At 38.2% G+C, this 22,787-nt stretch overlaps 2 protein-coding genes across 11 annotated transcripts in view; one reads left to right on the top strand and one right to left on the bottom strand.

Moving 5' to 3' along the window:
- The window catches only part of PSIP1 (PC4 and SRSF1 interacting protein 1), a 51,727-nt gene extending 29,194 nt beyond the window's left edge, over nt 1-22,533 (top strand). For 7 of the 9 annotated variants that reach the window (XM_062208209.1, XM_062208210.1, XM_062208212.1 and 4 more), the window contains 10 exons: nt 6,406-6,505; nt 7,592-7,667; nt 12,584-12,812; nt 13,888-14,006; nt 16,613-16,668; nt 17,253-17,323; nt 17,524-17,625; nt 17,718-17,931; nt 20,375-20,486; nt 21,030-22,533. In XM_062208209.1, the coding sequence (XP_062064193.1) occupies nt 6,406-6,505; nt 7,592-7,667; nt 12,584-12,812; nt 13,888-14,006; nt 16,613-16,668; nt 17,253-17,323; nt 17,524-17,625; nt 17,718-17,931; nt 20,375-20,486; nt 21,030-21,090 (1,140 nt within the window). In that variant the 3' untranslated portion in view covers nt 21,091-22,533. Of the gene's footprint in view, nt 1-6,405; nt 6,506-7,591; nt 7,668-12,583; nt 12,813-13,887; nt 14,007-15,343; nt 15,930-16,612; nt 16,669-17,252; nt 17,324-17,523; nt 17,626-17,717; nt 17,932-20,374; nt 20,487-21,029 lie in introns of those variants that run through there. The other 2 variants (XM_062208216.1, XM_062208217.1) reach the window with 2 other exon arrangements.
- Nucleotides 1-22,787, bottom strand: part of SNAPC3 (small nuclear RNA activating complex polypeptide 3) — a 70,281-nt gene that overhangs the window by 725 nt on the left and 46,769 nt on the right. The window contains exon 11 of one of the 2 annotated variants that reach the window (XR_009867645.1): nt 6,771-6,878. The exons of the other annotated variant lie outside the window; for it this stretch is intronic. The gene's annotated coding sequence lies outside the window, so the exon portion shown is untranslated. Of the gene's footprint in view, nt 1-6,770; nt 6,879-22,787 lie in introns of those variants that run through there. 2 annotated transcript variants of the gene reach the window in all.

The raw sequence follows: 22,787 nt of genomic DNA on the forward strand, positions 1-22,787 counted from the left end.
AGAGGCAGAATTTTCTCATGCACATGAAGGAGAGAGGAAAGACATGTGAGGCAATTTGAGTAGTATATACAGAGGCATACAGAAAATTCAAGCATTTTGTATATTGTATTTCAGTCTTACCAGACTATAAACTTTTTTTTTAAAGATGTATTTATTTATTTGAAAGTCAGAGTTACGCAGAAAGAGACAGGGCTTCCATCCAATGGTTCATTCCTTAATTGACCGCAACGGCCAGAGCTGCGCCGAGCAGGAGCCAGGAGCTTCTTCCAGGTCTCCCACATGGGTACAGGGGCCTCAAGGCTTTGGGCCATATTCCACAGCTATCCCAGGCCATAGCAGAGAGCTGGATCAGAAGTGGAGCAGCTGGGACTAGAACTGGTGCCCATATGGGATGCCAGCACTCCAGGCTGGGGGTATTAACCCGCTGTGACACAGTACCGGCCCCCAAATTGTAAATTTTGAGGGGAAAAAAGTGTTACCCTGAAGAACTGAAACAGAGATGTGGTAGGTAGGAAGTCACTGAATCATTTTAAAATTTAGTTTTCTCCCTTTTATTAATTTAGTTTTTCAATGAGACTACTTTTAGAAGATTATTTATTTGAGAGAGAAAAAGGTCCCATCCACTAGTTCAGTTCCCAATTTCTTTTGGGCCAGAGCCAAAACTGGAAACTCAATTCAGGTCTCTCACATGGGTGGCAGCAACCCAAACATCAGAGCCCTCACCATTGCCTCCCATAATCTGCACTATCAGGAAGATGGAGTCAGGAACAGAGCCAGGAACTGGGCCAAGCACCCATAAGGAACCGGACATCTTAAATGGTGTCTCAACCACTAGATCAAAAGCCCAACCCAGAGATGCTTTATTTTTAAAAGATTTATTTACTTATTTGAAAGGCAGAGTTAGAGATGGAGAGAGAGAGCGCGAAAGATCTTCCATCTGCTGGTTCATTTTCCAAATGCCTGCCACAGCCGAGGCTGGGCTAGGTGGAAATCAGGAGCCTGGAACTCCATTCAGGTCTCTGGCCCATCTTCTACTGCTTTCTTGAGCGCATTAGTGGGAAGCTAGATCAGCAGCAGAGCAGCTGGGACTTGAACCAGCACTTACATGGGATGCTGGCGTGGCTGGCAGTGGTTTAACCCCCTGCACCACAACGCTGGACCTTATGCCTTCTTTTTTAAAGCAGTGTGATGATGGGGATTAGGTGGGGCTGCAAGACCAACTCCTTGAAAAATTCATTCAGAATTTTAGTACTGACTTTTGGGTTATGCATGGCATTGTGTAGTGAATAGAGATAACATGGGTTCTGTTCTCATGGAAGCTGTGTTTTTTTTAATTGAAACAGAAAATAAGTGTATAAGACAAGAAAGTTAAAATGGAGAGTTAAGGTAGTCTGTTGATAACTGACTAGGTTAAGAAAGGCCTTTTGAAAGCGCTGGTGTGAGATTTGAAGGACGAAGTGACCCTAGCAGTTTTTTCAGTAGTGTAGGAGATCAGATTTAAGAGCACTGGTGGTTAAGTTGATGGCTGATGGAGTGGACAGTAAAGGGAGAGGTAGAATCTAATAGGACTTGAGGGTGTTGGCTTGGATGACCACATTAGATACTGGAAATGGAGAGGTTAGTCTGGAATCCAAGTCATTTGGAGGAGGAAGGGAAGTATCTGTGGGGATTGTGTATCCTTTTGGAACCAAAGGGAAAAGTTGAAGATGCAGTCACTGATATAAAAATAGAAGAATGGGTGAAGTCAGAGGGGAGGGTGCTTACTGGCAAGAATGGAGAAACCAGAATCCAGAGGGAATACAGTGGAGGGGAGGTGGGGGTTGATCCTCCGCCATATTTTCGGAGGTCTGAGAGTGGACAGCAGAACCAGCCCCAGCAGGAAGAGGAGGCTCTTAGGACTGAGGGGATGCTTCTTGGGCAAGTTGTGGTATTTGTCAGGGCCCCATTTCTTTAGGGGGAGCTCCATTTGGTTGAACATTAAGGGCAGAAGCCAGAAGCACTGTGTTGGAGATGAAAATGTGTTGTAGTGCAGTTACACTGAACTTCTGAAATATGAAGAAAGGGGGAGCAAATGTGGTCATTTAACAGATTTGCATGGGCAAGGGGAAGTTTTTTTTTTTTTTTTTTTTTTTTTTTTAAAGATTGATTTATTTGAAAGTTACACAGAGAGAGGAGAGAGAGAGGTCTTCCATCCACTGGTGCACTCCCTAGTTGGCCACAACGGCTGGAGTTATGCTGATCTGAAGCCAGGAGCTTCCTCCTGGTCTTCCCATGAGGGTGCAGGGGCTCTGGGACCTAGGCCGTCTTGCACTGCTTTCCCAGGCCACAGCAGAGAGCTGGATCAGAAGTATGGCCTCAAAGGGGAGTTTTTAAAATTCAAAGATAATAAGAAGTTGCCTAACCTTAACCCTTTCTCTTAGCAGAACTAGGAAAGATTAAAGATGTGGAGTCAGTATAAGTTATTTTAGTGTATGCTAGACAAGAGGGAAGGAAGAGCACATTAGAGGGAATTGAAGAGGAACAGTGCAGCCTCTGTAATGGGAAGGAAAGGGTGGAGGAGACGGAGTTTATGAGAAATTAGGGAATTGCTTCTTACTGGCTTTAATCTCTTCCTTCAGCCCCACCCAATTCAAAGTGAGACTTCAGGTACGGTGCAAGGAACATGGGTTGAAAGTTTGTGCTTGTTATTCAGTACCTGATAAAAGGGTTTAATGACTGGCTGAGATCCCAACTGAGATTGCATACAGTGAGTTGGTATAGTTATGTACCACCCTCTCCCCAAGCTGGGCTCAGCAGCTGGGAATAATGCAAGGAAGTAGAATTGTGTAATGATCCACTGTTGCTGAATTGTGGGACAGGTGCTACAAAACCAGGACACAGGGGGCTTGGGAATGTATATGAGTAATAGTCCCCTGAGGTTTCTGTTGATAGAGAGTAGCTTTAGCCGGCGCCGCGGCTCACTAGGCTAATCCTCCGCCTTGCGGCGCCGGCACACCGGGTTCTAGTCCCCGTCGGGGCACCGATCCTGTCCCGGTTGCCCCTCTTCCAGGCCAGCTCTCTGCTGTGGCCAGGGAGTGCAGTGGAGGATGGCCCAAGTCCTTGGGCCCTGCACCCCATGGGAGACCAGTATAAGCACCTGGCTCCTGCCATCGGATCAGCGCAGTGCGCCGGCCGCAGCGCGCTACTGCGGCGGCCATTGGAGGGTGAACCAACGGCAAAAGGAAGACCTTTCTCTCTGTCTCTCTCTCTCTCACTGTCCACTCTGCCTGTCAAAAATTAAAAAAAAAAAAAGAAAAAAAGAAAAAAAGAGAGTAGCTTTAGGGAAGATCAGGGGAAGTAGGATAATAAGTTGGGGGGAAAATGAGTAAAAGGGCTAGAGGTCTCCGCAAGATCAGATATACTGTAATCAGGATATTTATATTTAAAATCTTTAGATGTGTATATATTTCAAATAGTCCTCTTATTTTTTCAACTTTATTTTTATGAGGAATGGTTTTGACTTGTATGATTTCACTATACTAGTCAGGTAAAGATTATTTACCTAGTATTAGTGTTAATATATTTTTATTTACTATTGATGGTTTTATTGTCTCTTAATTGGTATCTTCATTCTATTTATAATTCTTGATGTCTTATTTCCACAAGCAGAAAGTTTAAGTGAAGAGGTTTTCTTGCCCTGAAGAGCACATTAGTTTGAACTGAATTTTTGGAGAATGGTTGCCCTTTGTACACCTTAATAAGAAAAGAGCTCTTACACAGCAGGTCTCTACCTTGGGAACCTATGGAGCTTTATGGAAACACAGATGCCTGGCTCCCCTAACCTTTAACTGTGGAGTCGTCAGGATTAGGGCAGGGCTAGTTGATGTGCAGGTTCTTAAAATTGTAAAAAGACAACCTGAGCTACTGTACCAGGAGGAATTTTTGTAGCATTCCTGAGAACAATTCAAAGGTTGCCTTAGATGAATTTTAATACTTTGAATATGATTATGTTACAATTATAAAACTGATCATAAAGAAATGGACAGATTCTTTGTGGAATTTGAGATTTAGATTTGAATGTTCTTTATTGCCATATTCAAAATAATAATTTCTTTAAAAGGTAGTGTCAGTTTATTGGCCATTAATAATCAGTACATGAATGATTCTCTATTTTACAAACACTGGGCATTATGTTTGCAAATCAAATTTGTTAATTATAAGTTGATTTTTTTAACCAATGGGTTTGGGTTGTTCATGTTGCTGAATGGGTTATTTTTATTGATAAAAAGCTAAGTTTTCAATAGGAGGTGGGAGAGCAGCTCTTAGTGGTTCTCCCATTCTTTGCTTTGGTCTCTCCTTCAGTTTCTTCACTCCTTTTAGAGTTGGGATCAGTACTACTGTGTCATGTCTGTGTTTCCTTTCTGATTTCTGTTTCTTCACCTTTGTTCTACTCTCATGCCTAAATTAGTAACACTGAGAGTTGTACCAGAGTTTACACAGGAGCATTAAAGTATGCAAAGGATCTCGGGGATTCTTCCTTCTCTGCTGTATGTAGTCAGTCTCTCTGAAAAGTAGTTTCTTAGGGGAGCATAACAGACACTAGTCTCAGCTCTAAAGTAAAACCTACATATACTAATAAAGTTACAGAATTAGAAATAGCAGTGTGTGTCTTATCACAATGTAATTGCATGATACTTTACTCTGAATATTGCATCCAGAATATTAGTCTGGGACTGGCATTGTGGTGCAGCAGGCTAAGCTGACACCTGCAATGTTGGCATCCCACATGAGAGAGTGATTTTTTTTTTTTTTTTTTTTTTTAAGATTTCTTTGTTTGAAAGCATTGCAGAGGGAGAAGGAGAGACAGATCTTCTGTCTGCTAGTTCACTCCCCAAACGGCCATAACAGTCGGGGCTGAGCCAGGTACAAGCCAGGAGCTTTTTTCAGGTCTCTCCGTTGGGTACAGGGGCTCAAGCTTTTGGGCCATTTTCAGTGCTTTCCCAGGGGCATTAGCCGGGAGCTGGATTGGAAGTGGAGCAGCCAGGACTTGGACCAGTGCGCATATGAAATGCCGGTATTGCCAGGTGGTGGTTTAACCCTTTAAGCCACAACACTGGTCCCTGGAGAGAGGTTGAGTCCCAGATTTTCTCTTCCAAACCAGCTCCCTGTAATGTACCTGGGACAGCAAGAGAAAATGACTCAAGTCCTTGGGTCTCTGCTCCTTACATTGGAGACCCAGATGGAGTTCTTTGCTTCTGGTTTTGGCTTGTCCCAGCCCTGGCTGTTAACAGCTATTTGGGGGGTGTACCAGCTCCCCAAGAAGAAGGGATGATAACTCTTCTTCTCTTTCCTGCCCCCGCCCCCGACTTTTCCATCATCAAGTTAATTAATAAATCTTTAAAAAAGAGTTAACCTTATGGGTAAGTATATGGCCTGGAAATTATTACTCCCATGTCTTTTATCAGAGTATCTGGATTGAGTATCTGGTTCTGGCTCCTGACTGTAGCTTTTTGCTAATGTAGACGCAGGCAGCAGTGATGGGCCGAATATCTGTGTTCCTAGCTCCTATGTTTGGCCTGGCCAACCTGTTGTAGGCATATGGGGAGTGAACCAGCAGATGGAAGATCTGTGTCTCTGCCTTTCAAATAGAAATTAAAGAACAAATTTTTGTGCTTGGGCCCCTGTACCTGCATAGAAGACCCAAAGAAGCTCCTGACTTCTCCAGCTCTGGCTTTTGGTGCCATTTGGGGAGTGAACCAGTGGATGGAAGACCTTTGTCTCTCCCTCTCACTATCTGTAACTCTATGATAAATAAATAAAATCCTTTTAAAAATTAGCTTTAGTTTTTTAATTTTTAAAAAAGATTTATTTATTAGAGAGGCAGAGGCAGAAAGATCAATCTTCCATCTGCTGGTTTACTCCCCAAATGGCCACAACAGCCAGGGCTGGGTCCAGGTTGAAGCCTGGAGTTTCTTCCAGGTCTCATATGGGTGCAGGGGCCAAGCACTTGGGCCATCATCTTCTGCTCTCCGGCGAATTAGCAGGGAGATGGGTTAGCGCTTACGTGGGAGGTCTGGAAGAAGCTCCTGGCTTTGGATTGGCCCAGCTCTGGCCATAGCAGTCATTTAGGGAGTGAACCAATGGATGGAAGACTGCCTCTGTCTCTGTCTCTGTCTGTCTGTCTGTCTGTCTGTCTCTCTCTCTCTCTCTGCCTCTCTGTAACTCTGCCTTCAAATAAATCTTTAGTGAATTGCTTTTTAAAAAAAAAAAAGTTTCAAGCTGAGTTAGGATGTCTGATTTGAAAATAATAACCATCCTATAGAAGTTATGCTTATGTTTTGACTTATGTTGTCATAGACTGTCGTTTTTGCCATTGAATTAAACTTTGTCTCCTGTTGCTAAATGAGTTAAATTTTTGTGATTCAGGCAGAAAAACAAGTAGAAACTGAGGAGGCAGGAGTAGTGACAACAGCAACAACAGCATCTGTTAATCTAAAAGTGAGTCCTAAAAGAGGACGGCCTGCAGGTAGGATTATTGTTTAAATATTTGTTTGGCTTATAGTTAATATTCCAATCCATTAAAGTGTTGCTGCCTCAAGTATTTTGGAATAAAGTAGTAGGCAATTGATTACATGGAACAGAATTCAAGGGAGATAAACTGTGGTTTTTACTGCGTAAATAAAGTATTTAAATTTGAAATAGCTGTGATTCTTTGTTTTATTGCTGTTTTCTCCAAATAGTAACAAATGAGGCTGTGGTGAGGTTGAAACTACCATAAATAATGGTCTGACCTCTCACTTCTAAGGCACTGTTTTTAGGACGTTTGTAATATGTAGCTCTCTTCAAAATTGTCCGAAGTGCTTCCTTAATTTGGCAAATTGGATATATTTTGGAAGGATCTAATAACAAAGTAAAACAAATGAAATGAATCAAAATAAAACCAGTTTCTTTTCTACTACGCAGTGAATTCTTCCCTCACCCCAAGAAACCTTTTATTTAAGGCATACAGACTTCATACATTTCATAAATACAACTTCAGGAATATAGTGATTCTTCCCACCATACCTGCCCTCCCACCCCTCCCTCCTCCTCCTTCTCCTTCTCCCAACCTCAGTCCCATTTTCCACAATGGAGTTTTTAATGAAAGGGGATAGATCAGAAAAGAAAAAAATCAATTATTTATTTACATAGTATTTTGGAATTCAATATTGTAATAAATTAATGGTGATAGAAAATTCAGTAAATTCTGGTCAGACCTCCAAAGATGTGTATACATATAATATTATACATATATTATTATTTAATATTGAATATAAGTGCAACTTTTTAACACTAATGATCGGTGACATTCCTGTTTAAAAAAAAAAAACTTGTAAAATATTTTAAGTCCTTTTAACCATACTAAGGACAAATTGTAAATTACTCCTTTAAATTTGTTGTTGCTCATTTGAACCATGGGGGAGGGTACTGTTTTTACAGTTTATAAATAATTATATCTGCAATAAGGCACTAATGTTCATTATATTATATGTCGTTTGTAATATTTATTTGTAAGACTGTATCTTAAGGGTAAACTGGTAATTAATGATTTTTCTTCCCATATGAACACTAGCTACAGAAGTCAAGATTCCAAAACCAAGAGGCAGACCTAAAATGGTAAAACAGCCCTGTCCTTCAGAGAGTGACATGTGAGTTTATTTTTAATACATAATTAGTTATACAGTAAGTGAGACGTTTGGCTATGAACAAGCATCTCTTTGTATTTTCACCAGTCTTACAGGATGTTTGTTAATGTCACGATTCTGATATTTCTAAAGATTTTGTAAACACTTTGGAAAAATTTTGTGAAATGTAAAATTGTAAGAGAATCAGAAATACATGGTTATTTCATTAGTCTAATTAAAATATATTTTCTTGCCATATCATGATAGAAGAATCTTTGGATAATGCATGGTCATATCTGCGTTAGGGAAATAAAGTAAGATAGTATATTTTTAAAATAATTTTAAAAACCTTATATGAATTTTGAAGTGATGTCCACAAACTTTTTTCTAGCTCCTACAGTATAGATAGGTACTTTATTTAAAAAGTATTGTTTAAAATATTAAATTCACATTATAAATAATTTTAAGTGTTTTGAAATGATAAGCAGTTAGCAAAGAGTAAGGTTTCTTTCCCTCCCTTGACATATTTCTATTCAAGGATCTTGTTTACTTTTGCTTTTCTAGGGAATCCTCACCAGCAGGACTGTATTGAGTGAGACAGGAGGAAAAATTTTTGTGTCCATTATGTTTAAGGATTTTGTAGGGGAGGCTCAAGTATTTCAAATTAAGAATGGATATATTTTGAATGCCCTGATTTGTAGGAAATTTTTATTATAAAAAATTAGAGTTGATACTTTTAAACCAAAACAAAAAGAGCTGTGTTTTACTGCCAGCCTAGCTCTTCCAGCTCTCATTAAGAGTGACACATAGTAACAATGCATGGTAAACTGCAACAAAAAACCCAAACCACGTATGTGAGGTGATGCATATGTTAAATGCGTTGGTGGATCCATTCCACATCAAAACATGGTTTTATAATTTAAAAAACTTGCAAAATACAGTGTGGCTTAATTCTATAGTGAAGTTAAGAAATTGGGAACTTGTAGGTGGCGTTGTTGGCAGTCATTGTTCCCTAGGAAATCTGAAATTCTGAGAATATTTTGGGAGATTCTCCACATTTTAGATATGAGGAATATTGGAGCTTCAGTTTACCCTACACCTGTCCCTTCCAGCCACTTGTCCCCTTGGCTTTTTGGCTAATTCCTCAGATCTCACTATCATCCTAACTGAAAAATACTGCCCTTTTTTACTGATTGAACAGCTTTCCTGAGCCTGTTTTCAGACTAAGGATTTGGGGGCCCGGCATCCTCTTTGAGAATCCACTCACTTCTCTTAATGAAGTTTGTTGTCACTTTTGGAAATATACTTATTCTGTAGGGTTTGTGGTTTTTCTAGTCAGCTTCTTGTGCAGTGGCGTAATTTGTAAGATTTTACCAGATAGGCTTGTCTTTTTATACTAAGTTCAAACATGTTGAGTTTATAGATTGACCGCACAGGAACCATTTACCTATCTGAAGGACTCTGCCCAATTTGAATTCTGAAGACTGGCACCAACCCTTTGATTGAATCTTTGACCCCAGGCTCTGTTCAAAAATACTGGGTTTTGTTTTGTTTTTTTTTTTTTTTTTAACTCCTTTTTCTTGAATACCTTTTCAAATTTATCTTGGCAATTAACCCAGGGTACCAGTATTCTGTCTTGAAACCTTACTCAAAGCCACAGTTCATTAAATATATTTTCTTCTCTCAAGTTACTGCAGTTCAACAGTTTCATGCATTGTATAACAACATAAGGGGCTTCAGAAAGCTTGTCCAAAATGGGATGAAAAGATAAGTTCATTTTTGATTTAAAATTATTTGAAATCCATGCATAATTTTTTCATAATACACATTTTCTATGAACTTTTTGAAGATCCCTTTTATATTATGGTTTCCAGTTTCCCAGCCAAATGCCAAGTGCCACAGGTTTTAAGTTCATTGTCTCTATTAGGGAGCTTTTTGCCGAGGCAGTAAACAACCCTAAAATAGCAGAAGTGTACATTTATTTCTTATGCTGTTTGTAGTCTGAGTGTTGGCTGTAGTTTACTCTTGGAAGTTTCTTGGACATACATTTAGTGGAGTGCAGAGCTACACTTATAAAAGCCCTTTTGACACTTTTGCTCCATGAGAGTAACACATATGTGCTAGTTAACTGCTTCTTTGCAGTGAGTACTGAAATGACTGGAGTAGAATCCTCACATATAATTAAAAATACCTGTTGAAAACCACTGATGTATTTGAGGTTATTTGCCTTAGCCTTGCCTAAAGAAATTGACAAGTACAGTTTTCCTAATGTCCCGTGACAGATTAAAAAGGGAAATGGGACAGGCGTAGCAGTTACAACATCACTTGGGACACCAACAGCTCACTGGAGTGTGTGGCTTTGAGTTCCAGCTCTGCTCCAGATTCTGGCTTCCTCTAATGAACACCCTGGAGGAGGCAGCAGTGATTCAGGTTCCTTGTGGTGGTTGCACCCTTGCCACTGACAGGGGAGATCTGATTAAGTTTCTGGTTCCCAGCTTCTGGCCCAGCCCCAACTGTTGTGGGCATTTGAGAAGACCGGGAGCTTGTTTTCTCTCTTTGTGTCTTTCTGCCTCTCAAATAAAATTTAGAAAGTGGAAATTGTCACAAATCTGTTTCATGGAAGATGGCAAGAACCATTGGGAAAAGACTCATTTGTACCAAGTAGTAATAGTTATGTTCATGGTAATTCTTGGCTTTGATGCTGTTCAGAAAATATTGAAATACTAATCCCTTGTCAAAGACGTTATGAGATTCTGAAAATACATGCCAGGGTATTCTGTGTATGTATTACCATTTTTAAGATCCATCTCATGTGGAAACATAGTGAAATATTTGTTGTCTGTTTTGTACACATGCAAATGTATTGGGTAGGATACATGGCTAGAAGCAGATTTGCTGGGTCAAGTCAGAGGGTATTTGTGTTTTTTAATAGTTAACTTCCTCTCATGGGGTTAACAGTTTGGAGAAAGCAGTGGGTCAGTATTGCTTACAAGCTACAGAAATGCTTTCTTGACTCATTCTATTTTTAAGAACTGAATTACTGCCGGCACCGCGGCTCACTAGGCTAATCCTCCGCCTGTGGCGCCGGCACCCTGGGTTTTAGTCCCGGTTGGGGTGCCAGATTCTGTCCTGGTTGCTCCTCTTCCAGTCCAGCTCTCTGCTGTGGCTCGGGAAGGCAGTGGAGGATGGCCCAAGTGCTTGGGCCCTGCACCTGCATGGGAGACCAGGAGGAAGCACCTGGCTCCTGGCTTCGGATCAGAGCAGTGCGCCAGCTGTAGCGGCCATTTGGGGGGTGAACCAACGGAAGGAAGACCTTTCTCTCTGTCTCTCTCACTGTCTAACTCTGCCTGTCAAACAAAAAATTTTTTTTAATGAATTACTATAAAAATATTTACATTAGTGGAAATTCTGAACAAAGGATGTAGTGGTGCTATTTCCATGCTTTTTCTTCCATGAAAAAAAGTAAAATAAGGGAGCAAGCATTTGGCCTGTCAGTTAAGATGCCTGTGTTTCACACCAGAGTACTTGACTTGATTCCTGTTTCTGGCTCCTGACTTCAGCTTTCTGATAATGCAGATCCTAAGAGGCAGCAGTGATGGCTCATGTAATTGGGTTCTGCCACCCATGTGGGAGACCTGGGTTTCAGTCCTGGCTGATAGCTTCAGTCCTGGCTGTGGCAGGCATTTGGGAGAGGAAACCAACTGACAGAAACTGTCTCTCTCTGCCTTATAAACAAACGCTTAAAATGACTTTTGAAAGCAAGTGTACTCAACAATGTGATAAAGGATTTTTAAAGAAATGAAGTAAATTTAGTAGTCTGTTAAGTGTTCAAGGAAGCTCATGTGGAAGGGGGTGAGTGGATTGGGAATTGAGATTTTGGGCCTAGCATTTGATCTTTTGAACCATCATTATCTTATTTGTCAAATGGAAAGGTTGGACTGAATGATACAAAAGGCCTTCCCTTCCATCCCTCAAATGCATTGAGTTCATTGTATATTTTAAAAATTTCATGAAATGCCTTAGTAAAAAGTCTATATAAAATGGCTTGTTAGATCTTCAAGTATTTGTAAAGGAATTGTTTAGTTTAGTATGTAGACCACATAATAGTTGCTATGTGGCTAACATAATATTAATTACCCAGTAGTAATTAGGGTATTAGAGCAATTTAGGCAGTTTGACAGGGGATGCTGATAAAAATCAGTTGATGACAGGAACACTATAGGTGCTTGGTAGCTCAGCGCTGTCTGACACTATGTTTAGGTGGTCAGATATTTGCCCAGTATGATATTTACCTAATATGAGAGTAGTTCAGCAAGTTCGTGAAAAAAATGCAACTAAAATATAAGTTTTATTTCGGTGCAGGAAAATTGTGAAATCCATGTACACAGAGGGAAAGTATTAAAAAGTGCATGGCAGTCAGTGTTGTGGCATAGCAGGTTAAGCTACTGCCTGTGACACTGGTATGCCATATGGGTGTTGCTTCATGTTTCCTCTGTGCCACCTGCAATCCAGGTTCCTGCTAATGGCCTGGGAAAGCAGCAGAAGATGGCCCAAATGCTTGGGCCCCTGCTACTCACATGGGGGACCTGGATGAAGCTCCCGGCTCCAACCTGGTTTTGCCCTGACTGTTGTGGCTGTTGTAAACCAACAGATGGAAGATCTGTCTCTCCCTCTCTTTATAATTCTTTCAAATAAATTTTTTTTAAAAATGCATGAATTTCAAAAAAAATTTTGCACCAAAATAAACATACCTGTTTTTTTCACACTGCAAAGAATATTTCTTTTAGTTCTAAAATAACCATATTTCAAATTTGCCTTTTATTAAAAAATGACAGCAAATTGTTATCTAATGTATTTATTTGGTTTGGTGTATAGTTGAATGCCAAGTATTAATGATACAAAATGACTTGTTTTCCCCTAATTGGACTCTCCCAAAATAGGCTTACTGAGGAAGACAAAAATAAGAAAAAGGGGCAAGAAGAAAAACCACCTAAAAAGCAGCTTAAAAAGGATGAGGAGGGCCAGAAGGAAGATGATAAGCCAAGAAAGGAACCAGACAAAAAAGACGGGAAGAAAGAAGCTGAATCAAAAAGGAAAAATTTAGCTAAACCAGGGGTTACATCAACCTCTGATTCTGAAGAAGAAGGAGATGATCAAGAAGGCGAAAAGGTAGAGTTTACATATCATGTAAAAATATTGGTTCTATTTTTCTTAGGTAGTTAATATTCACCTTGTAAGCTTTCAATATTTCTGTGGAAGTCTGAGTATCAGTGAAGATTCAATTTAATTTTTTTTTATCTTTGAGTAGATTTGAATTGGCTTTTTTAAACAGCATATTTGCGGGTGGGAGTGGGAGCATTTGACCTAGCCATAATACACTGGTTAAGGTGTCCATGTGCCATAAAGGAGTACCTGGGTCAGATCCCCAACTCCAGCTCTTGATTGCAAGCCTTTTGCTAATGCTGGGAGGTAGTAGGTGATGGTCATTCAATGGGACATCTGGAATGAGTTCCTGGCTTCCAGGTTCAGCCTAGTCCACTCTCTGGCCATTGAGGAGATTTAGATGGGAGTAAATCAGTCTTGAATAAACTTAAAGTAAGTAATATTTTAAAAATTTTGAAAATTTCTTATATTGTCTATTCTAAATTTCTTAACTTTTCACATTTTAAGATACTTAAAATAACCCCACGTACTAGAGAAGGTAGGAGATTAAACCAAGTTGGTTGTGACCAGTGAAGACAAAAGTAAAAGGTGCATTTATACAGGTTTACTCACAAATTTTTTCATTCTTCAGACCTATTGCATATTTAGTCATTGATTCCTAATTTCATTTGGATGCCATAGTTGTTTGGAAATAACATTAAAGCTATATATCCTTTTGTCTAGAAAAACACAATCTTTTTGTATAACGTTAGGGATCTACAAATCTAGGTCACATCAGTCTTTAGTTTAAGCCCAAAATCTTAATTGGATAGGTTGAGTTGCATGCTTATTGTTATTGAAGTTAGCATCACTATGTAGAGGCAAACAGCCTAACCGATGTCATTTTAACAAAAGAACAGCATCCCTACAGCAATCCAGAGTCATCAAGGGAAAGTTAAATTTGTAGGGCAGGCTGTAATTACAGAACATCTTTTAAAATTACTAATTTTTAAGTATTCAGTCCTTAAACTAGTTGTTTTTCTCTTATATAAGTACTGACTTGATAGCTAACTGAATCCATCCTAATTCTTCTATAAAACAGAAGAGAAAAGGTGGAAGAAACTTTCAGACGGCGCACAGAAGGAATATGCTCAAAGGCCAACATGAGAAAGAAGCAGCAGACAGAAAACGCAAGCAAGAGGAACAAATGGAAACTGAGCAGTAAGTATTTTTTCATTCTAAATTTTGAGTTTTTCTTAAGGGTAGCATGACATTTTTAAACAAGAGATTTTCATTTTCCAGCCTTCATGAAGCCTTTTGAAGAAGTAACTTTTCCTATATATTAGAAAAGTCTTCAGTGTATGATTATCTTATTTTGGGCTTCATTGTTTTCTGAGTGAGGGGGTGACTTCCACTGAGGCAGTCATCCTGTGGATTATTTCTTAGTTTAAACTGAATGTGAAGATAGAATTTAACTGTTAGTGGCTTTGCAGAAAATGTACTTATCCTCTATTATTTGTATAATATATTAAATATACAAAGAGTGGTGATAATATATTGGTGGAGAAAGAATGCAGGAAATAATTCATCATACCACCAGCAGGCCTCCCCCTAAAGACCAGCAAAAGTAACAAAAGCACAGTTGGAGACCCAGGCAGCCAGTAATAGTAAATCTAAAGGCTGTGACAGGGTTTACATTAGATATGTGCAATATAAATCAAGTGCAAAGTTGTTTTGTTGTCTTAAGTTTTGGTATTTGGAGACAATATATACTTGCCATCGGGAATTTCTTTCCCTTTGATTATATAAGATTTTATTAGAAGGAAAAGTAATAGCAATGGTAATGATGATTAGACTTCGTCTTTATAACATAGTTATCTTTAGACTGTCACTTCTGAGTTCTTTCTCTGGAATGCTTCTCTTTCCTTGTCAAGTGTCTTAGATTCTGACTAAACTTACTTTGTTGTTTTAGAGAAATGTGATTTTAGAAACACTCTAGGTCATTAAAGACAGTTAGCAATGAGAGCAGTTCTGTATTTTTTCCTTATCTAATACATTCTGAAGCTGAACATCTTTACACGTATAGCATTTGACTCTGATTTCTTTCTTAGTTGTTTGGAGGATACCATAAGCAGTTTCAGCTGCTCAGGGAGTAATTTTAAAAATCATTCTAAGGCTCAGAAATGTTACTCCCTCTAAGACTTTGACCACTTCTGTAAAATATTTTTTTGTTACCTTTCCTCTCTCATTTCACTGAAAAGTTGGACTGTTTGTTGCTTTTAACTTTATTGTGCTCCCCAAAGTAAGATACAAAAGCAGTTGCTGTTTTTAGTGAATCTAGCCCAACCTCTACTGCAGTATCTCAGTTCTCTATGTATTTCAGTTTCTTTTGAATGTCCTCCAATGTAACTTTCTCAAATTCTAATATTTGTGTTTTCTTTCCTTCTCCTGTTATTACAAAACTTTGTACTTGGACAGTTTTGCTCTGTAAAGCATTTCAGATGCAGCTTGTGTGAAATGCATTATGCAAAATAAAGTTTATTGTATTGTATTCCCAGCCAAACAACATGTAATCTACAGTAATAAAAAATATATCTCATTTTGGGCTCAAAGCATTAATCCAGTTACTGAAAAGAGAATACAAGTGGAGCAAACAAGAGATGAAGATCTTGAGACAGACTCATTGGACTGAATTTTTCCCTACCCCCCTTTGATGGAAGAATGTTCCAGATTCTAAATTGAGGACTTCATTTATTAATGGCATTATTACTGTGTTATGATTGTTAACAAAATATCCTGTAAGGTACACACTACATACTAAGGTCGGCCATCATTCCTGTTAAGTTTTTTTTTTTTTTTAACCAAGCTTAAAATGAAGCTTTGTGTTTGAAAATTATAACAAGCTTAGATGAAGATGGTGGTTGTACATAATTTCATTTAGAAAATATAAACTTTCGTTTTGTTTTGAAACTAGGTATTAAACTGGAATAGATAATACAACCCTGAGAATGGGGCACTTGTGCCCTCCATTGACATTCCTTTGTTGTTCAGTTCTTTAGAGTCTTAATTGTTTTTTTAATCCTGAGAGATTAAACAGTAGACTTGTTAAGAAAAATGAACCTGTAACCAAAATTTTAAAATAAAGTTTTTTTTAAAAAAAACTGATTTTTAGGTATTTTTTTGTTCTTGTCTATTTCAATTGGTTGATAATATGGCCTGAATTCTGTAAGCCAAGGTACTAGAAATTACTAAGATTGTACTTTTAAGTGGTTATTTTTGTGATTTACAGTAAAATATGGTACCTTTTCATTTGTGAAATGGTATATAAATGTTAGATATTGTTTGAGTTTGATTAAAACAGTTTTAACCTTGGTTCAAAATCCCTTGAATTATCCACACTTTGAAGATGTGGGCAACAATTAAATCATCTTTTGACACGCTGCTTTTTAAAAGTTGTGATGCAGAATTGATTAAAAATTTATAGGTATTCTCATTGTGAATTGTTTGTCCACTGACCCTGAAATTGGTCTTTTAACAACAAATTAACGTTGCAAAGAAAATTTCACCATTTTAAACAACTTTAGATTTTTTTATTGTGTGATGCAATTGAAAAAATGTTGTTTGATTTAGCATGTTACTTTTTGAGTTCTTATATCAATGCTGTGTCACTGCATAGTTGAAAGATCTACAGTCAATTCCTTGTGGTCTAGGATATGATTTGTTACTTGAAGGGAAAAAAATGTAACTTATACATAAGGAATTGTGGGCATTGGGTAATCCATCACAAACTTCCAATGTTTTGAAATGTTTGTGTTAACATTTGATAGGCAGAATAAAGATGAAGGAAAGAAGCCAGAAGTTAAGAAAGTGGAGAAGAAGCGAGGTTAGTTAACTTCACTTCCTAAGATGTGTAAAAATTATACCTAGAAAGAAGAGTATATAGATGCTTAATTTTCCACAAATTAGTCTCATTTTATATTCTTATGTCCTACACTTTTTCAAATCCATAATGGATTCTATAGAAATTGCATTGTATTTTGAGCAAAATCAAGTGAATATGCTAAATTGTTGTCTATATTTTTAATATTCATTATTCGACAATATCAGATTTTGGGTTGCTTTGTCAAAAGCTAGATGCTTTCCCATTTTTGACAAATCCTTTGGTTAAACATGTAAGGGTAAAGCAGGTATGTAAGAATTGGAGTTTCAGGAGTTCAAAATTGGATATAGACTATCTTAGAAACAGATGCAGCTGGATGGTGATTTTGGGTTTTTATGGTGCATGTTGCTTTCCTAAACCAAGTCCTAAAGTAGCATAACTATTTTTGGTTCTTCTTCATTTTAAAGATTACTGAGAACATTTTAAAAAATTTACCTGTTCTTTCCATTAATACTTTGCCTTAGACTATACAGAAATACTGGTTTTGGGAAAACTATTTACTGTTTTTCACATATTTTAATTTATAGAAACATCAATGGATTCTCGGCTTCAAAGGATACATGCTGAAATTAAAAATTCACTCAAAATTGATAATCTTGTAAGTGTTTAATCTCATTTAAAGATATAGTGCTGCTTTTATAGCTTCATATTTCTCATATGACTTTTAAGTATGGATTTAAAATAAAAGGTACAATTACTGGTTATTATACTGCTTTGAAATTTCTTAAAAACTTGAGAAACAGATATTGTCTATGTTGTGATAATTAACAGTTATGAAATCACTGTTTTATTATGAAGGATGTGAACAGATGCATTGAGGCCTTGGATGAACTGGCTTCACTGCAGGTCACAATGCAACAAGCTCAGAAACACACAGAGATGATTACAACGCTGAAAAAAGTGAGTGATTTCCTGTCATGTAGATTCTTAAAACTTTCTCATTTAAAAAACTGAAATATCACGAAAGCAATTATGAATGTATATTTTTTCAGATACGGCGATTCAAAGTTAGCCAAGTTATCATGGAAAAGTCTACAATGTTGTATAACAAGTTTAAGAACATGTTTTTGGTTGGTGAAGGGGATTCCGTGATCACCCAAGTGCTGAATAAATCTCTTGCTGAACAAAGACAGCACGAGGAAGCAAATAAAACCAAAGATCAAGGAAAGAAAGGGCCAAACAAAAAGCTAGAAAAGGAACAAACAGGTATGTGGTCATCAACTTCAGGCCAGCTTTTTAACTCTTTGCCAGGACTGCTTTTAAAAATAGTTTTGACATAAGCAAAAATACAACTTCAGAGTTCGAAAGAAGTGGATATTGGAGTTCTTAAATGTCAGTGCTAAGGCTCCAGTTCATTCATTGATGAAAGATGAAATAATTGAAATGATTTTATTTTCTCAGTCAAGGTGACTTGTGAGAACAGTGCTGACAAAGATGACATGAGCCATGCAGAAAAGCTGCCTATAGAACAGTTGGGGAAACTGGTGGGCTTACTGGAAGACTAGAGCAGCCTGCATGGTAACAGAAAAAACTGTTTAGCAGTGGTTTCTGTGCTAAATCTGTTTATAAAGAGGCAGGTGACTCTGGAGAAAACATTTTAAAAAGCTATCCAGAAGAACGCCTCCTCAGCCCTTAACCTATTTCCTGGTCCCCTCAACTGCTTCTGATGCTTCTCACCTACAAAAACAAACACAGCGTATATAGTAACCTGTTAGCCAAAACACAGGATGATGGGTGGATGCCGTTTGCTGTTGGTTAGCAGCTGGTAACAGGTGTTCTGCTGGTGCTGTTAACTATGCTGCCTGGCTACCCTCACTGGAGGGGGGCGGGGGGGCTTGCTGGTCAGGAAGTTCATGGAAAACGCCTATTATGAAAAGAAAACTACACATGGACTACAAGAATATTTTGTACTAAAACATTTTTTCATGAACTTTTTAAAGTACCCTCTTGAATGGTGTATCATTTTTATTGTGAGGTTCTCACATCTGATAAAAACAGTGGTCATGGCAGCATACACAGTGAGTCAGGAATGATGGTGAGGCCAAACACCACAGGTTGTCTACCTGGTAGCTGAAATAGCAATTCCTTTGCTTTCTGATGGCTTAATGTACGCTAAGTGCATTCCATATATAAAATATTTGCTTAAATATTGTAAAAAATGAATTTTGTGTTTAGAGAGTCCATCTTCATCCTATTTGATTGTGTATATGTTGTTACACAAATGTTCCAAAATCTGAAACACAACTGGCCCTGAGCATGTCAGATAAGGAAGACTGTACATGGCTAATGTGGTTTTCCACTCTGAGACATACCATCTGATCCATAAATAGTTCAGAATGTATGTTTTAAGGGCTCTTAAGCCTTGTAGTACTATTATTAGCTCCCCCAATTCCAGGTGGTTTTAAGATAGAAACCAATATTTCAGAAGCCGTTTTGTCTGGTTTGCTCTCATTTATTAGGAAATGATACAGGTCTCCTTTGTTACTAAGATTGACCGGAAGAAACTCCAGTTATTTACTTATTAGGCATCAAAAATCATGACAGTTGGCCGGCGCCGTGGCTTAACAGGCTAATCCTCCGCCTTGCAGCGCCGGCACACCGGGTTCTAGTCCCGGTCGGGGCGCCAGATTCTATCCCGGTTGCCCCTCTTCCAGGCCAGCTCTCTGCTATTGCCCGGGAAGGCAGTGGAGGATGGCCCAAGTGCTTGGGCCCTGCACCCCATGGGAGACCAGGAGAAGCACCTGGCTCCTGGCTTCGGATCAGAGTGATGCACCGGCCACCGTGGCCATTGGAGGGTGAACCAATGGCAAAGGAAGACCTTTCTCTCTGTCTCACTGTCCACTCTGCCTGTCAAAAAAAAAAAAAAAAAAATCGTGACAGTTATAAGTACTACTTTCGGCTGGTGCAGTGGCTCAATAAGCTAATCCTCTGCCTGCAGTGCCAGCACACAGGGTTCTAGTCCTGGTCAGGGCGCCGGATTCTGCCCCGGTTGCCCCTGAGTGCAGTGGAGGATGGCCCAAGTGCTTGGCCCTGCACCCGCATGGGAGACCAGGAGAAGCTCCTGGCTCCTGGCTTTGGATCAGTGCGGTGCGCCGGCCATGGTGGCCACTGGAGGGTGACCTTTCTCTCTGTCCACTTCCTGTGACTGGCAGAGTGGACAGTGAGAGAGACAAAGTACTACTTTCAGCACTTATTATTCTAAATTACCATTAAAGCTAAATACAAAATTCATGATGTACAATGTTGTTTTCTAAGAAGTAAAACCATAATGTACTAAAGAGTTCTGTAGTCCCCCTCTAGTTTTCCAGATTGATAATAGAATGTTTCTGTGCCTTAGCTACCGAAAGGAGTGTTGACAATATAGCTATTTAATGTTCATTATTCCTATTTTTGAAATGGCATCAAAACCCAGTCCTAAAATCTGAGAGGGCTGAATTAACAATGCAGTTTCACACGTAAGATACTAAGTATTAGAAAAGCTGGCCATTGGAGGGTGAACCAACGGCAAAGGAAGACCTTTCTCTCTCTGTCTCTCTCTCACTGTCCACTCTGCCTGTCAAAAAAAAAAAAAAAAAAAAAAAAAAAAGCTGGAGGTCATGTATTCTTTCTGTAGTTCTAACGAAGTTTCCCATTATTATCCTTCTAAAAGGTTCAAAGACTGTAAATGGAGGATCTGAGGCGCAAGATAGCAATCAGCCGCAACACAATGGCGACAGCACTGAGGAAAGCAAAGACAGTCATGAGGCCAGCAGCAAGAAAAAGTGAGGATGTGTTTTGGTGTCTTCGTAGTCTTAAAGTTTTTAATCACAGCATTGTGCCGGGGTTAATGGTCTTTTTTGATCACTTAATTTCTGATTTCAGTAAACTGCAAATGAAAAAGGCAAAGGTAAAATTTATAGACAGCTAATTTGTCATTATATTCAAGGAAGTGGAGCCTTAACTTTTTCCCTGGACTTCTTTTACTGATACACTGCTCATAAATTGTGAGAATGTTAAAAATTAGATGTAGAATTATAGGCTACTCTAAGTTACAAACTTCCTTAAAATAACTAGCTGTGAGACCATATTTATATAGGCTTAGTTTGTAACACTGTACACTTGACTTGGGAGTCGAGCAATTTTGGAAATCTACACTTTGTAATATGCTGGTATATGTTCTTAAAGAGAATTCACTTTAAAGCTGAAAATGGTGTTCTGTTACTTTGGAAAGAAACTACAACCTGATAGAACAAAAATCTGAGTAACAAGTTTTTTTTCTTAGGAGAATCCCAGTTGTCACACCTTTCTTTCTTCCTTTTCTTTAGGCCATCCAGTGAAGAGAGAGAGACTGAAATATCTCTGACGGATTCTACGCTAGATAACTAGGGTGACATACCTGGAGTTTAAAGTTAACATTTGAGAAGTTTGTAATGGTTTTCATTTGAAATATTTAGACTGCTCAAAGTTTTAAATTTTTATAAGCATAGGTTTTGATGTTTAAAACTTGTTTTGAGGGAGAAAATGCCTTTGTTTAAAAGTAATTAAACATCACTAATTGTTCTTGTGCAGTATTAACAGCTCCATTAAACAGTAAACGTGGGGAGAAAGTCCATTTAGAAAATGTTAAAACTGCCTTTCCAGAAATGGTTGTAGCATATTTTCAATTAGTGTGTGTATGTTAATGTGTAATTGGTAGAACAAAGTTACATTTTTAAAAATGCTACCTGTATAAACCTTTCCTCTTCTCCCAAATACTGTGGGTTTTGTGCATAGTTTATTACAAATCTTGGATCTCACTGTTTGTGGGTTTTGTAGAAGTTGAGCATTTTTACGGTAGAGAAAATGTTACTTCTATATAAGTACTCACTCCCTCCTTTCACCAAAAGTTAATTTTAATATCACAGTCTCTACATTGTGGTACATTATCCTGCTTCTTTGTAACAATGTGTAGTCTCTATGCCTTTTTGTATGACAGCTAGATACCCAACTGATATTTAATTGGCGATTCTAGGAGGTACAGAACAAACTGTTAATTTTTAGAAATAGTTTTTTTTTGCTGGGAGTTCAGTGAAGTCACATGACTTCCCTAAAGAGAACACACTGGGTATATTGTAAATCTGACTTTAGGGTTCAACCATCTAAGATCCTTTACAGGCATTAGTAACACTGAAAACTAGATACATTTATTTTTTGAGAAGTGTCTCAAGTTTCTAAATATTTTTAAAAGTCACACTCATTAAGAAAGCTGTTATATTTTTTAATTGGAAAAAATCAATCCATGATGCTTATGCAGAAAATATAAATGCTATACAAGTGAACTAACCTATTTGAAAACAAGGCCATATTAGAAAGTAATTTGTATTTCCATTTCTGTTTCATACATGTAACAGGATTACAAAAAGTAGAGACTAAATCAGAGTGCACCAATGTTATGACAAATTATAAGTGTAATAACAAAGGATAGTGTTTCTAAGATATTTTGAATATTAGGGCAGTTGTTGGTTTTCAATAGGTAGAAGGATACTTACGTTTTGACACTATGATATGGGAAAAGGACTTTAAAACCAGTGTTTGTGTGTGACATGCATTGTATGTTCTGACTTTTCATCTACAGGTTAACATTTGAACTACTTCAGTAATTGGACTTGTGCAGTCCAGAGGTCTTAGAAGGGAAGCTAGGACCCAATGTTTGGAGGGAACTCTGCTGTTACATTATATATACCTGTTTCGGTCCATAATTCAGTTTTAACTTGGACAAATTTATTCTAGTTAAGCCATAAGTGTCAACGTGTAAACTTGTTTTGATTAAAGAATTTTTCTATCAAACTACTAAGTAGTAAACTACTTCTTTGCCATTTTCCAAGAAGGTGTGGAATCTTGGATTTGCTGCTAAGGAAACAGTTTCTTAGTTGACTAGTCATAGAGATTAATCAACCCTGTATCCCCAAACAATTCAAACAGTAAACTCAAACTAGTAAAAATAAAGGAAATGTTATTTCTCTTCTGTTCACCCTCCTTTTCTTTCCTATGACCCTGTTTTAGTTTTATCAAGAAGTCACAGCATTCAATTTGTGGAGATACAA

This window comes from Lepus europaeus, chromosome 12, assembly GCF_033115175.1.
Source record: "Lepus europaeus isolate LE1 chromosome 12, mLepTim1.pri, whole genome shotgun sequence".
In the NCBI taxonomy this organism is placed as follows: Eukaryota; Metazoa; Chordata; class Mammalia; order Lagomorpha; family Leporidae; genus Lepus; species Lepus europaeus.